The following is a 16555-nucleotide window of genomic DNA, read 5'->3' as shown; positions in this document are numbered from 1 at the left end:
GTCCATTCTAACATAGGCCTGCAGTACATAAAAATGTATTCCTTCTATAACTTATTATTGCAGTCACAAAGTTTGAATTGACTAACATGTGTTAATAGACTTCCTTGCTTCTAATTTTGATAACACAGTAACATGTATAAGAGAATGTTTTAAGTAAAATTGTAAATCAGTAATGAACATGGCTGAATACGCAGCAAGTGGAGCAATTCCAATCTTCTCAATTTTTTAGTAAAGAAATTCTGTTTAATACATGAGAAAAAATATTCATCCTCATATAATTTACATGTTTCACAAAGTTATCATTTTAAAAAATTTGCAATATTACCGTTTATTGTACAGCCTTTGTGAACATGGATAACTTTCCATTAAGGACGATACTCATTTAAAATCCATCTCAGGCGATAAAGATTCATTTACATAAATCTTCTATACCTGCGGCAAGTACATTCAGCTTTGAATTGGTAATTGGAAATTATTTTACACTTGGAGGATTTTTATAATACGAAATGTGCATCATCTTGATAAAAGTGTGCTTTTGACGTGCTTCTAATGGTACAGAGAGTTGAAATACACTGACGAAATGTTGATCTGTTATTGATTTTACTCGCTGTTTCAGATATCTTGAAGCTGCAAGGACATGAAACATGACTAACAGTGTAATTGTGTGTCAGATTCAGTTCAAACACATGATTTTAGTAGTCTCAATGAATGCACGCTAGTAATATACATATTGTTTTATATATTTGATTCACAACTTGTTTCCATCCAGAGAATGAATTGTGTGAAGTAATTGGAAGGGAGCACACACACGTAACACCTAACTATTCTTTCTGGGTGGAGCATCTACTGTATACCCTGACTAGCAATTGTACCCGTGCTTCGCAACAGTATTCCAGATTGTATACGGATATCGAAGTAAATTACTGTACATGAAATTAATAATAAATTTTAAATTGCATGTAAATTGGCGTTATCCGAGAAAAAGCATAGGGAGGTCCGCAGACGAGATGTTTCTAATATAAAGTGCGAGTTGTGGAGTTGTGATCATAACGCAGGTGCACTTGTCTACCACAATTCATTATGTTTTAGAAATGTTGAATTGGGTGAAATTTGTGTAAGATATTCACACAATGCATTACTTTTCAGATACTTATGCGACAGCTTCAAACATAGAATTTGGCTCACATATGGCTACTGGGTGGGCCAATATTCGTGTAAATTTGATGATCCCATCTTTCCTATAAGTGAATCAAACCATCAATTGTACGTGTACAAAGTGCAAAATTTAGGTAAATCCAGAAATAGAGAAAAATTTAATGTATAAGGCATAGAGATATGACAAAAGGTCATAGGACCCAAGTTGTAGATCACTCCAAATTGAACGGAGATTGTGCAATCCATTTTGTGATACGACTTACCGTTTAGCCACGAAATACATCGAAAGGAAGGACTGCACCGTCATTAAAATTGCCTCCATATTTCAATATTTTTTGGGGGTAAAAAAATAACATTTTTAAACATCTCGTAAATTTTCTGTCGGTTACATACTAAAAGCTATAATTTTACAAAATTTCATTTTTCTAACTTGTCTGGGAGATTGTGCTGCGATCTTGATATGGGGGAGTGGGTTAAAGATCAGGACTTTAAGGAAACTTTTAAGCCCATAAAACTTGTAGATTCTGGATAAATATCACCGACTGTGTTCTTATGCAGGTTTGAAACTCCCAGCATGTACCCCTCAGAGAATTATGAGAATTTGAGATTTTTCTAGGGATCCTGAAGTCATCAGGTTGTCTGGCACCAAGTTTTAAATTTCTAAGATGCCTATTATGGTCTCATTAATTTACGTCTGTTTTCATTTTTATGCCTTAATTTATATATAGTACAGTATATATAGATCGCGCCAAACATACTTCCATTTATTAGTGTGGATAATATTTTACCCGCTTCCCTAGTGGTTCCAGGGGCGTCTTACTCCCACAGTACGTTTTCCAGGTAGTAAGTCATACTGGAACATACACACGTCCATTATATCGGTCATTTCTGACAATTTATTTTTTCACCCTTTCTCACCACCTATGCCAAAGAGGGCTGAAGTTAGACTTTAAAAATCCGGAATGTTACTATTCATCTCAGCGACCCGGAAAACTATGTATTCGGCAGTATATTCGATTACTATTATTTCTCACTCCCCCTTCCCCCACCCTAAAAGGGGGCTAAACTTTGAGTTTAAAAAAATTGGACTGTTACTATTCATCTCAGCGACCCCGAAAAGTATGGATTCAACACTACTTTTGATGATTTGTATATCTCAGTCCCCTTGCCCGCCCCTAAGGGTTCCTGGGGTGTTTTACCCCCATGTGGTTTGTCTCCTGATACTAAAAATTTGGAGTGTCACTATTCACCTCAGCGACTATGTATTTGACACTATTATTTCTATATATCATTATTTCTATATGTCACTCTCCCATCGCCGCCCCCACCACAAATGGGGCTGAACTTGGACTTTAAAAAATTCTGGAGTGTCACTGTTCATCTCAGCAACCCCGAAAAGTATGGATTGGACACTATTTTCGATTATTTTTATATCTCAGCCCCCTCGCCCCCACCTGCCCCTAAGGGTTCTTGGGCTGTCTTACCCCCATGTGGTTTGTCTCCTAATACTAAAAACCCAGAGCGTACAATTCACCTCGGCAACCCCGAAAACTATGCATTCGACACTATTTTCGTTTAATTTTATATATCACTCCCCCTCGCCCCCACCCCAAACGGGGTTGAACTTGAACTTTTAAAAAAAATCCGGAGTGTCACTATTCATCTCAGCGACCCCAAAAAGTATGGATTCGACAGTATTTTCGTTAATTTGTTTATTTCACTCCCCTCGCCCTGCCCCCCGCCCCTAAGGGTTCCTGGGCTTTCTTACCCCCACATTGTTTGTCTCCTGATACTAAAAATCCAGAGTATACAATTCACTTCGGCGACCCCCGAAAACTATGTATTCGACATTATTTCCGTTTAATTTAATATATCACTCCCCCCTCGCCCCCCATGCAAAAGGAAGCTGAACTTTGGCATTTGAAAAATGGGGAGTGTCTCTGTACATCTCAGCGACCCTGAAAACTGTGGATTAGGCACTTTTTTCAATTATTTTTATACCTTGCCCCCCACCCTGACCCCCCACACCTAAGGGAGCTACAGATGGCTTACCCCCACAGTGCTCTTCTCCAGATGGTAAGTCATAAGTGTACCAAGTTTGGATGAAATTGCTCCAGTGGTTTAGCAGGAGATGTGTCATTTACACACACACATACATGCATACATTCATTTTTATATATAGTAAGGAGAAGAAGATTATGCTTGCTTTATTATTACATAGAGAAATTTTATTTTGAACACTGCAGAGATCTAAACTTAAATTGTATATCCGAAGAAATTATTCGAATCCGAGGAATGAATATTACTTCGCTCGCGGCATGCCCAATCATGAGAATGGCTTCAATAATATTAGTCATCAGTTTCAGAGTCGTGTTCATTGCAGAGGGCAGGATTCTTATTCTTAAGAAGGATAATTGGTGCCACAATCGTCCGCTCTAAGATGTTCGAGGGAACTCCAGGTGACTCCAAGTCTTTCGAAGCTCTGTCGTGTAATCGATAGACTTGTAACTGTGTAGAACATTGGGTAATTCTTGTAAAAGTTGCTTGTTGAAAGAAATGAATATGATAGCAAGATTGAAGAGGATGAAACCCGGCGCCGGCACATATGCCACTCCTCTCGAATAGCTCAAGACTTAATGTCCCGATCCGACGGACGAATCATCATCAACACCGTCATATGCCCTCACACCATATAAGACCAAAAACAGCTTCCTACGTCCTGGACGTAAAATGGCTCCTTGAATATTGTGTTCTCTACCTATCTTATGCACGTTGCCTAGTGACAGCGACTCGATGCATTTAATCTTGGTGACAGCACACTGGATTGTCATATCCCAACGCACGTTTTCCGTTGGTTTTTCGTTCATAACTCACCAACGAAAGCGAAAATGAAAATTCCGGCTTCGAGGTGCATTCGGAGCTTTTTCCATCTACCTATGTTCAAAATTTCAGATCTCTACGTGCTGTAGATTTTGCTGGGCAATGCGTACACACAGACAAACACTTCCTTTTATAATATTATATAGATTATGTCCATATTGCTCAGAAAAAAAAAATTTCTTGTATAAAAGTTTTCCTTTTTGGCAAGTTAAATTCGATCATGGCATTTTAAAAGACTGAAAAATATCTATCTGAAAATGGGTGTAGTTTCATAACTGTAAGTTAAAACTGATTGTCCACCTTCTGACCTGCACCTTTTGACATATTCATCCAGAGCTACACTATAGAGAATACAATTTTTCTGGCAGGTAGGCAAGCAGGACATAAAAATATGACACAAGAATTCTTTAGTAAAAGAAAAAATGAAACTTATTCTAAGTGGTGTACTGATTAGGAGGAAGTAACTGTTCCAGAGAGAAGTTTCTACAAAATATATTCATGTATTGCTTGAAATTATGATAGCTAAAGGTCTCTCTGACAAGGAGAAGAAATACCTATATGAAATATTATGTCCATATTGCTCAGAAAATAGTAAATATCTCCTAAGCCCACGTTAAAAATACATACTCCTACCAAACTAGAAAATCCTGGACTTCATGAGAAGGTGAAGAAGAAGAAGAAAAAATGGGACTGTCAGAGAGGTACAATCTGTATGAAAGAGTAAGAAAACTAACAAAGGGATAACAAGAAGTAGAAAATGTCTAGAGAAGAGGAAAGAGCATACCGGAGAGAGAGAGTAGTTTCAGGGAAAAAGAAGCAAAAGATAATAAAAATATATTCTTTTCATAAAGAATGGGGCCTGTTGAATAAATGTTTATAAAATACAATGTTCTCAAAAGTGAATTTTAGCTTAGTATCTAAAATCAATACTGTTTAAACTGAAGATTTGATTATGGAAAAGTTCTTTATCACCACAGTGGTTTTCAGAAACAAAGTCTGAAAGACAATTTTAATCCCTTTTAGCTAGAGCTATGCACTTTAAAATATCTGAGAATTATATGCTAAAATTAAATCCATTAAAATCAGAAAATAAATTTTTCCTACTTATGGTTGGGTTTCCCAGGCACAGTCATAAATAAGAAAGGGAAGGTGATTATACATGGAATACAGTACACAGATCCTCCAGCTAGGACTTGGAATCATAATGCAAAACAATACAAAAGATTGGCAAAGAAATGATCAATGAACTAATGTACTGTATGTGACAAACAGTTAGTCCTCTGCAATTATTAGATGTAGCACCAACATTGAGTCACTCAAGCTGTGAATCTTTCTTGTATAGTTAAAAGATAAGAAGAATAGCTTATATTAAAAGCAGAAAATAGTGCACATAATTCTATTATAGTAGTAGCTCTTGCTGAATTTAAATTTGATGGACTTTTTTACCTCGTAAATATTGTGGCAGTTCATAAAATAGTAGGTTAATTTAACAACCATGGCTTTGGAAATGGATACCTAAGCTCACTATTATCTATAGTGAGAGAGTACATTTCTTTGAAATCTGCCATAATTTTAAGACAACCATTTTCTTTTATCAAAGCATTTAGTTCTGATAATAATCAGATTGATTGATCTTTGTGAAATAGTATCTCCAGTAAAAATATATAAATATTTTATACACATTTTACTTATTTATTTTATGCACATTGTTCCGACAAGGCCAACAATGTTATCGGCCATAAGAAAGCTGGAGACAACTGGCTTGCTTCTCAGTGAGAGTGCAAAACACAGACCTAGAATGGGTTAAGTTATATAAAGTTATATGTTATATAAATAACACCTATTTATTTATTTACTATATTTATTTATGTTACAGAGCCTAGAACATCCAGCTCCTTAGCTGAATGGTCCACATACTGTCCTTCGGTTCAGATGGCTCCAGGTTCAATTCCAAGCCGGGCCAAGGATTTTAACATCATATGGTTAATTCCTCTGGCTCAGGAATTGGGTTTTATATTCATCTCAATACACTTCTCCTTATACAGTGTGACACAATACACCACACTACTAACCACAACAGAAACAAATAATATTCAATGCATCTCTCACAGAGGGTTGGGGTCAGGAAGAGCATCCAGCCATAAAAATGGGCCAAATCAACATTGAAAAATATTATGAAAAAAGCCAGAAAGAAAAGACCCTCTGATACTCATCACTTCCAGGATTGGGACGTTGTCAACACACAAAATAGGCTGGATAATCCAAGGAATAAATAAAAGCTTTTATTATAAAAAGGAAAGTAATGTAATATACAGTGCAATCCATATAAACCTTTAAAATTTTAATGAGTAATTATTTTCCTCTGGAAGCTAGTGTAAACTTGAAATTAGGTCTAAAGATCTCAGAGGTTCTGGTAGAATCTATATTGACTATTATGACTGTTGTTGCCTATTTTAATTATTATTATTAATTCTTTATAGTTTGTAGTTTTTGAAGTCATAATATGAACAGGCATTACTCTCTTTGGCAGCATGTTTTTGTGGTGAAAACTTATTGGAAAACAAATTCCTTGATTGAAACACAACGGGCATTTGGAAGAGAATTTGGTGTGCACAATGTTTCAGCTAGGCCAACAATGTTATCAATGGTAAGAAATCTGGAGATAATTGACTCGCTTCTCAGCAAGAGTGGAAAACACAGACCTGGAATGAGTCAGGATTGTGTTCAAAGACACTTACTGAACTCACCAAAGAAATCACTGAACTGATTGAGCTAGGGGACGGACTGCTCATTTGGCACGTCAGAGAGATGCAAAAGAATTGAGCTTACGAGCATACTGTGCAAAGTGTATGCGGTGCAGGAATTAAAATATTAAAGAACTGGATATGAAAATGACAGTTCTATGGAAACTCTCACAGTTAGTCTGCAAGAAAGGGCTGTGAGCCCTCTGCCACAAATGAAAGCATGAAATAAAGAAAGAAAGAAAGAAAGAAAGAAACAAACAAACAAACAAACAAACAAACAAACAAAAAAAAAGAAAGAAATAATCCAGAACAGATTGCACATGTTTGCTATAATTGCTTCAAAAGTTATGTCAAAAAAATTGAAAAGGTTTACATGGATCATCCTGTAGTTTTACAGTCAATAAAAACAAAATTTCACATAATGTTGTAACTGTAATAACAGTTGAGTTACATACTTCAGATATGAGAGAGTCTACTGTACAGTCAAACACTGCTATGTATTCAAAATCAGCCAGCAGCAAACAGAGGACCAAGTTAAAAAGAACGATCCAACATATAACTCAGCAAAATATTTCAACAAAAACATTTAACAGCAGTTTTGATGTTACTTCTGGATTGGAAAGATCAGCCGGTGTTAACACCTCACCGTTGCCCAGGGAACGCCCGAATGTAAATCATACACTCTTCGGGGAGGGTGCCTTTCATTTAAAGAACAGACAGGCGTCAAGGAAATTGCAGGTAGTATGGGAAGATACTCAACTAGATCACTGCCCAACACCTAAATATCTAGGTGTAACATTGGATCGTGCTCTCACCTACAAACAACACTGCATGAACATCAAGCAGAAAGTGTCGGCTAGAAACAACATCCTTCGCAAGTTGTCTGGAACCAATTGGGGTACACATCCAAAGACGTTGAGAACTACAGCCCTGGCTCTGTGTTACTCCGCTGCAGAGTACGCTTGCCCTGTTTGGTACAGATCAAGTCATGCTAAACAAGTTGACATTTCTCTAAATAAAACATGTCGACCCATTACTGGCTGCTTGAGACCAACTCCACGAGATAGAATCTACTGTTTGGCTGGAATCGCCCCACCAGATATAAGAAGAGAAGTTGCATCCATGAATGAGAGAACTAAAGCACTTGCCTCATGTGCACACCCATTAAATGGATATGAACCTGCCCACCGAAGATTGAGGTCTAGGAGGAGTTTCCTGAATACAACCGAAGATTTAAACGAATCTGCCCAATCCACACGGTTGAGATTATGGAGAACTAGAAATCCTCAACTTGCTGATTGGATGCTACCAATTGAACATCTCCCCCCAGGACACGAGGAACATTGGTCTACGTGGAAATCGCTGAACAGGCTTCGCACTGGGGTTGGTAGATCAAGAACCAATATGGTAAAGTGGGGCTTTCCTGGCACATCCAGGCAATGCGAATGTGGTGAAGACCAAACCACAGCCCATTTCATGAACTGTAGTAAGTGTCCTTTAAGTTGCACAATAGAGGACTTGATGGCTGCAACACCTAATGCCCGTGATTTGGCAAAATTTTGGGCAGACACTATTTGATATGTATGTCATTAAGTACCATTATGCAATGTAAAATGTATGCTTCTGATACGAATAAATAAATAAACAGCAGTTTTAGGAAGATGTGCATTACTTTAAGGAAATATTTCTTCTTGAATTGAGCCTGATATATCATAGCACAAGAGTTTGAGATAAAACAAGCCTGAAGTTGGCAACTTCCTGTACTCTGTTAGGAAATTATTAAATGATCTTAAAAATGGCAACTTGACAAGATACAAATGACAACAAAAGGTCATGAGTTAGCAATAACTTGTTACAACAACAGCAAGCAAGAGGAAAAAAAAAAAAAAAGGAACAGATAACAGTGAACAGTATTATTTTCCTGTGATTAGTGCAGTTTGGCTCAAAATGTCCTCCTTGAACTTCTGTAAACATCCTAACTCTAAGTCAGGGCCTCCCAAACGCCCAAAATCTCATGCGTGCAAACAGCGGTGCAGAGTTCCTGTGCACAGTGCATCGGTCCCGCTCGGCTCGGACCAACGCTTCATCTCTGGGCTACTCAGCTAAGCTCGGCTCAACTCGGCTCAGATTTGGAGCGCTACGGAGCAAGTGAGTAAGAGGGAGACAGGGGGGAGCGAGCGAGACAGGGATGGGGAAACAGACAGACACCGCTATTGCTCCAAATCGAGGAATGGGGGTCTGCACTCTGGTCAACCAAATGAAGTCGTCTTTTGCACCGTGCACAGTGCATGCACCATTCGGATGCACCCTGAGAGGCCATATTCTAAGCTGTGGTGGATGTGTGGAGGACACAACTGTGGAGGGATGATACTTTGCATTCTCTGCAGTGGCAGTAATTCTTCCCAATAATTCAAGAAGAACAAAACCTAGATAGCTGTGGAGACATTTGAAATACAAACCAAAGTAGTTATGATGATGATGATGATGATGATGATGATGATGATGATGATGATGATGATGATGATGATGATGATGAAGAAGAAGAAGAAGAAGAAGAAGAAGAAGAAGAAGAAGAAGAAGAAGAAGAAGAAGAAGCTCAATGCAGCTTAACTTTAGGCACCATTCTAGACAACACATATGTTTATCAGTTAACTAATTTCCAATAGTTGGTTGGAAATAAAAGAATCATCTCTGAGTGTTTTCTTCATACATAATCACTGAGCATCTGGACTAAAAATGTAAATGGCTATAGACCTAAAGAAGCACAGGGGACAATCTTACAGTTGAAAATACACACTACAAGTACAAATTTTTGTAGCAGCACAAAAATGTGTTGTCCATTGAGTAGTTCACAGTATCAATAAATAATGCAATATAAGGGATTCCTGAAGCAATTGCAGTTTTTAGGCTCTGAAGGATTTTTATATTTGTGTTTGAAATGGAATGGCGTATGGCTTTTAGTGCTGGGAGTGTCTGAGGACAAGTTCGGCCCGCCAGATGCAGGTCTTTCGTATTGACTCCCGTGGTCGACCTGCACGCCGTGATGAGGATGAAATGATGATGGAGACGACACATACACCCAACCCCCGTGCCAGTGAAATTAACCAATTATGGTTAAAATTCCCGACCCTGCGAGGAATCGAACCCGGGACCCCTGTGACCAATGGCCAGCATGCTAACCATTTAGCCATGGAGCCGGACATATCTGTGTTAAAAGATGGAGATGACTTTAACATGAACCTCAAATTGTAAACCAGCACCACCACAACCACCATCATCACCACCACAGGGTAGACTAATAAGTTAAGATGCAAAGATGTCCTAAATAAAACAGAAGTGATTCTGAAATCAGAGAATCCATAGTAGATACTTATAGTGTTCAGTGCTTAGGCCTACATTATACAGACTGCTCATCATTAGAAGTTCATAATGTAGAATTTCAACAACAAAACTGTGCCTCTTTGTATACAACATATAGCCAGTAGAGGGTAATAATCATTGATATGAGTATTGGCTTCCAATTATGGGGTTTGTTTTCATTTTCTGAGTTTGTTGGGTAATTTTCCTACTTTACCGCCTGTGTTAAATTTTTATATTACAGACTATAAATCTCATGTTAGATCCATATTGATGGTTGAACTTTTTACAAAATTGTACAAAATTATGTTGATTATTCTTCTAGTCAATACTACAATATTTACATCCAATTACAATGAAATTTTACATAGAATGTTTCAACCTGACATAGGGTCATCCTCAGTAAGATATATATAATAAATTAAAAATATCAGACACATAATATGAAGTGCATGTTAACATTTTTTCTTAAAAAACATGAAAAGTTTAAAAAATATGAGGTGGTGATCGTTAAAACAGTTTTTGAGCTGGAAGCCTTTTTCTTTCAATATTTTTGTTGTCTCTAATGTAGTTCAACTGATATCTGTACACTGTTGGCTTAGTTATTATATTCAGTCCTAGGCTGATATGCATTGTTATTAAAGTTAAACCATCTGTTTTCTGGTGTTAGGTAGCCCGCTTGTATTACTCGTGTTTTCTGACTATGCCCTTTTCTGTACTTGTCTTTCCTCTTACCCCATACTTCCTAATCGGTCCTTAAGATGTCTCTCAAGAATGAGTCTCTCATTGGGTGTAGATATTCAGCCTCTTGCTGGAACTGGGAAGCAAAAACAATCTCATTGGTGGCTCAGAATCAAAATATGAAATGGCCAAGAACTTAGTTCGAAAATAAACAGTCTATTGATGTGGGTAATAATAATTTCGTGTGGCTATTTCTAGCCGGGTGCAGCCCTTGTAAGGCAGACCCTCCGATGAGGGTGGGCGGCATCTGCCATGTGTAGGTAACTGCGTGGTATTGTGGTGGAGGATAGTGTTATGTGTGGTGTGTGAGTTGCAGGGATGTTGGGGACAGCACTAACACCCAGCCCCCGAGCCACTGGAATTAACCAATGAAGGTTAAAATCCCCGACCCGGCCGGGAATCGAACCCGGGACCCTCTGAACCGAAGGCCAGTACGCTGACCGTTCAGCCAACGAGTCGGACATTGATGTAGGTAGCAGTGTGGATATTGCGTTGGTCCTCAAGTATGTCTACATTCATCCTTGTCTTGCTTTCTATTGTCTGCACAGACCTGTTATTGTGTTTATCTTTTGTAGTATCTGTTCCTATACTACTTCCTAGCTTCCCATATTTAGATTTACAGTATTATGATAAAGTTTAAGATACTAAGCATACTAATGGCATTAAAAAAAATTAAAATTAATTCCATTCAAATATTACCATAGTAGTTATTTCAGTGTAATTGCAGTCCATATTGACTAACAACACATGATTATTTAAAATGTAACTTCTAAAGATAAACACTGATTGCAAGCAATAATATATACCATAATATAACTTTGTTATATTCATACCTTTTCAATGAGATCACATATTACTGAATTGTTAAAGAACTCTACAGGAGACCATTCAATTCCCTCTCTTGCATATTCTTCTTGTTCCTCCTTCAGGGTGGTTTCCATGATTACCTGATGGAGCTTCTCATTGCAGAAGTTGATAATGAACTGTTCAAACCCATTGCGCTCAAACATCTCAAAACCATACACATCCAAGATGCCCAGAACTTTTCTCTTGCCATAACGTTTAACCTAAGGGAAGAAGAGAAAACATTTTTTTCTAAGATTTCATACAAATATTTGTGTCAGGGGCATTAAGTATATAGGATATCATATTTCTGGAGTTCTTCAGGCCTTACGAGACACCTACTCAGCCCACAGTCACTCTCAAAGGTTCCGTAGGTATACTACGAAACCATCTCTAGAGCAATAGTTCCTGTGAAGATCCGAACCACACAAAACCAAAATCATCATCAATATATCCTGCAAACTGCCTTAGTTTTAAATTTCTACTTTAGGTAGTCTGGGTTCTGGGGTTCTATATGGTAGTATTTATTTCAAAGCAAACAAGTAAGCAACCTGGCATTAATGTAATGAAATTTTTCATTAGTAACTCTAGCACCAGGCCTACATTTTTATGTGGTATTCAATACAAAGGAACATGACAGCTCTCTTTCTTTATTAAATTTAGACATTAATATTGTGATAATACATTTATCCTTGTGGAAGCTCTCAAATTAGGATGATGATAACAATAAAACATTCATTAGTTATATTTTTTGGGCTTATGCCATGTAAATAATTGTAAACACACTCAACGTTTCAAAAGGAATCTTGCCTTTCTTCATCAGGAGACAAAAGAGAAAAGAAACGATGTATTGATGGTTGCTAGGAGAAAGCAACAAGGAAGCTTCAAATGGTGCCCAAAGATGTAAAGGGGACGCCATTTTAGCCCAATGCTAGAGACAATGAATAGTAACAGCAAAGCATTACTCTCTAATGGTTCTGATTATAGGTAGCCATGATTCACTGAGGTTGTAACCTGTATCGCGGTTGAAATTATCTGGTTGTTTACGTATTTCAACCGCCTCCCTGATAATTCTTGGGCAATATTGCTTTATACGGGCAACAAGACATCATGACCAGGTGTTAAGGCATGATCAGCAACATATGGTATTAGAGTAGGATACACATATATAGGGAATCATATTTAAAGATAACTGATTCATGTAGGAATATTACAGAAGAAGAATGTAATCAGCATAGAGTTGAAAATACTACACTAGTTCAGGTAGGTTTTGGATCACTTCCAGAGTTCAAATTTGGATTACTCAAAGGGCAATCCTCCACTGCAATTCATAGAGTGCTTCATAACAATGAAGGATATGAAAGAATACAGGATTCCTCTTGGGATGCATATGACCTATCACCATGTGGAGATATTTACTGCCACCTTACAAATGGTCTCTTTAGATTTTACAGTGTCTTTTAGTAGAAGGATGTTTCCCACTTTCTTGACACTTTGCTAAATTGCAAGAGACCATTTTTCCATATTGAAAGTCTGTTAAAGGAGAACATAAAACTTTGATTTCCACCTATTCAATACATTAAAAGCAATTATAAAATTAGGATCTCATTCTTAATTTATTGCTAAATTATTAAAAACATAGGACATGTTTCGTTCAAATTTTGAACATCTTCAGCTATAAACATTCTTAACAAGGTTAAAAATGGTAACATTATTCTATAACTTACACTTATTGTTTACTGTTAACAAACTTAACCCTAACAACTATTAAAATTCTCTTGAATACAATATATAATACAATATATTATTATATATTCTCTTGAATACAATATATAATACAATATATTCAAGAGAATTTTAATAGTTGTTATGGTTAAGTTTGTTAACAGTAAACAATAAGTGTAAGTTATAGAATAATGTTACCAGTTTTAACCTTGTTAAGAATGTTTATAGCTGAAGATGTTCAAAATTTGAATGAAACATGTCCTATGTTTTTAATAATTTAGCAATAAATTAAGAATGAGATCCTAATTTTATAATTGCTTTTAATGTATTGAATAGGTGGAAATCAAAGTTTTATGTTCTCCTTTAACTTTGCTAAATGTTGTACCAGCCAGATGAGGTGAAGTCCTTTCAGGAGTTGAGGTACTTTCCCTTCTGTTTTTCTTCAAGACAAAGGAAATACTCACTGACCAATTATAAACCATGCTATGTAGGCCTAAATTGTAGATGATTAGCTGAGATGTTTATCACAATGAAAATAATCAATTTGTACACTTGATTTTGATTTTTTCTCTCTTGTGGACTGGCCTTAAGTCCATCATATGGCATGAGAACATGATGTAGAGCAAATCTTTTTTCATCTATGTTATAGTTTATCCCTGGGACACGATATAATCTTCTACAAACGTGAATTGCTGTATGTATTTCTTCTTGAAAGTGGGACCTGGGAAACTTTATGAGATAACTGTATATACGTGAATACTCCGAGCATAATTTATCAGAAATTTTGTGAAGAAAAATTTGGGTGCACACATTATTTAAAATGAGGTTGGTACTGCTTCACCTCAAACAATGGATCTGTTGCATTCTAGCATTGTCCAGCCTTGGTCTGGGCGGCATTACTAGCTCATTAGAAGTGAAGTGTGAAACGTGTAGTAGGTATGGCTACAAGTTCTTATAATCACTCATTCATGGTTAAAGATAAGCTTAGGGTTATTGAAGATGCAGAGAACATTGGAACCCGTGCAGCAGGAATAAAGTATGATGTCAAAGAAAGTTGTACTTGAAACTGGCAAAAGACAAAGTACGACTTGGGTAATCACTGGGCATTTTACACAACACGTTCCTATACAGCTAATACCAGACAACATACACATTACGACAAAACAGGCAAAACTAGCTGATTACAAACATCAGGGGAAGGTAAACAAACTGCATGACAATTCTGATCATAAGGTTGCCAACCCAACAGCATGTGAAGATAATGATGCATTCTTAACCTAACTAACATCCAGTCTCTGGGACCGACCGCCCAGGTATTCTGTTATAACTTTAGTGCTAATCTTTGCTCACGCTCTATGCATTGGTATTTTTAAATCAGTCAGTTTACTTATTGTTGCATAAATGTTAAGTGCCTGGTACAAGTTGTTAACAAAAAATCTTTTATTTTGGTCTCTCAGACCAAAGTTAATACTCGTGCTACTTCTTGTTGGAAATGAATTACAAACGTGATCAAGAGTACATGCTAAAATTACTGATAGAATCTGAAGAGAGTGGTGTGGCTGCTGAAGATTTTGAAGATTTTGTGGAAGAAAATCACCTTGAATGGCAGAGGTGGAACAGGATGTAAAGGAGATACTGGATGAGGTAGATATCAATAATGGGATGTCTACGACAAAAACGGCAATGTATTGTTTCGCACTTTGTTAGAAAAGACAGTGTTAGGAAATGGAAAAATGCCTGTTCTTCCGCAAAATGTGAGAACTCCAACGGTGAATCTCATAACTCATTTATCTGGGGTGAAAGTCACCAGCGAGAAATTTGACTTATATTGTAGATATAGAGAACTGCCTTTTTATTGCTAGAATTCTAAACATTCTGGTCAATTGTACAAATCTTTCTATAATCCATGAACATTACTGTTGGACAAGAATATGGAAATGGAAGACCTATTGACTTAGTGGAAATGAAGGTTTTGTTAGGTATCTTGTATCTTTCTGGTGTACTTAAGACAAGCCATGTAAACGCAATGGACTTATGGAAAACTAACAGTACATCAATCAAGATATTTTGACTCACTATGTCACTAGAGAGATTTAGGTTTCTGTTCAGGTATATTAGATTTGACAACAAAGAAACAAGAAGCAGATAAACTGGCTACAATTTGGGAGTGTTAGTTGACATTTCTGTGGCAAATTAAGCTAACTAAACTCTACCTGAATATATGAGTGTTGACAAAAACTTGAGGCTTTTAGGGAAAGATCCTCCAGTATATCCAAATCAAACCCAATAAATATGGGATTAAAATCTATGCCTTAGTATGTGCTAAAACGCACACAGACAACACATTAGGCTACACATCAAGCACCTTCCAAGCGCAGTAACAAAAACACATAACAACACGCCCAAACATTTTCGGCTGGGTGGCCATAACCTTTAATCGCCTACTCAGTCGGCCCAATATAAACATAAACAGGCAGACGCATAGTTGGCAGTCACCTCCCCTCATCATGACCTACTGCCTCATCCCTGGTGTGGAACTCAACATTCCCAAAGACCACATATATGAAGACCTCCAAGCAGACATCGTTTCAGTTATTAACGCCTTCAGACTACAGGACGGCCAGACCGCAGCACCATCTACTCACATTTTAGTCCAACTAGAAGGAGACGAAGCCCAATGCCACCTGTTCACCACCGGAGCAAACATCCATAATAAAACCTACGCAGTGGTGCCAACTCCTCCATTCATCCTGAACCAATTAAAAGCCGACCCTTATCATGTCCCCATCCTCCAGGTGCCCCCATACCAGAAATCGCCCCTACCAACCTTACCTACCTTCACAACAACAACAACAACAACTACCCTCACAACCATAACTCCGTCAACATGTACCCCCTCCCCAGACATAGTCACCACTGTCACAACTTACCACCCATCCCCAGTAATGTCATCATCCTGCCTGACATCATCACCCCCCCCATCCCAGCAGACCCGAGTCATCCCACCACCGCTATCTCCACTGGACGCCGAAGTCTCACCACCAGCAAACCAACAACAGTTTCTGTAGATGTCGAGCAGAGTTTCTTTAGGATCTACTGAGCTCAAAGCA

General features: G+C 37.6%; 1 protein-coding gene across 1 annotated transcript in view; it reads right to left on the bottom strand.

Annotated features, from left to right (window-relative positions):
* Positions 1–16555, bottom strand: part of Myo95E (Myosin 95E) — a 503326-nt gene that overhangs the window by 200981 nt on the left and 285790 nt on the right. The window contains exon 12 of the mRNA XM_067140340.2: positions 11711–11944. Within this exon, the coding sequence (XP_066996441.1) occupies positions 11711–11944 (234 nt within the window). The remainder of the gene's footprint in view (positions 1–11710; positions 11945–16555) is intronic.

This window comes from Anabrus simplex, chromosome 1, assembly GCF_040414725.1.
Source record: "Anabrus simplex isolate iqAnaSimp1 chromosome 1, ASM4041472v1, whole genome shotgun sequence".
NCBI lineage: Eukaryota > Metazoa > Arthropoda > Insecta > Orthoptera > Tettigoniidae > Anabrus > Anabrus simplex.
The sequence above is the reverse complement of the archived record's forward strand: the minus strand, read 5'-3'. Positions and strand labels throughout refer to the sequence as shown.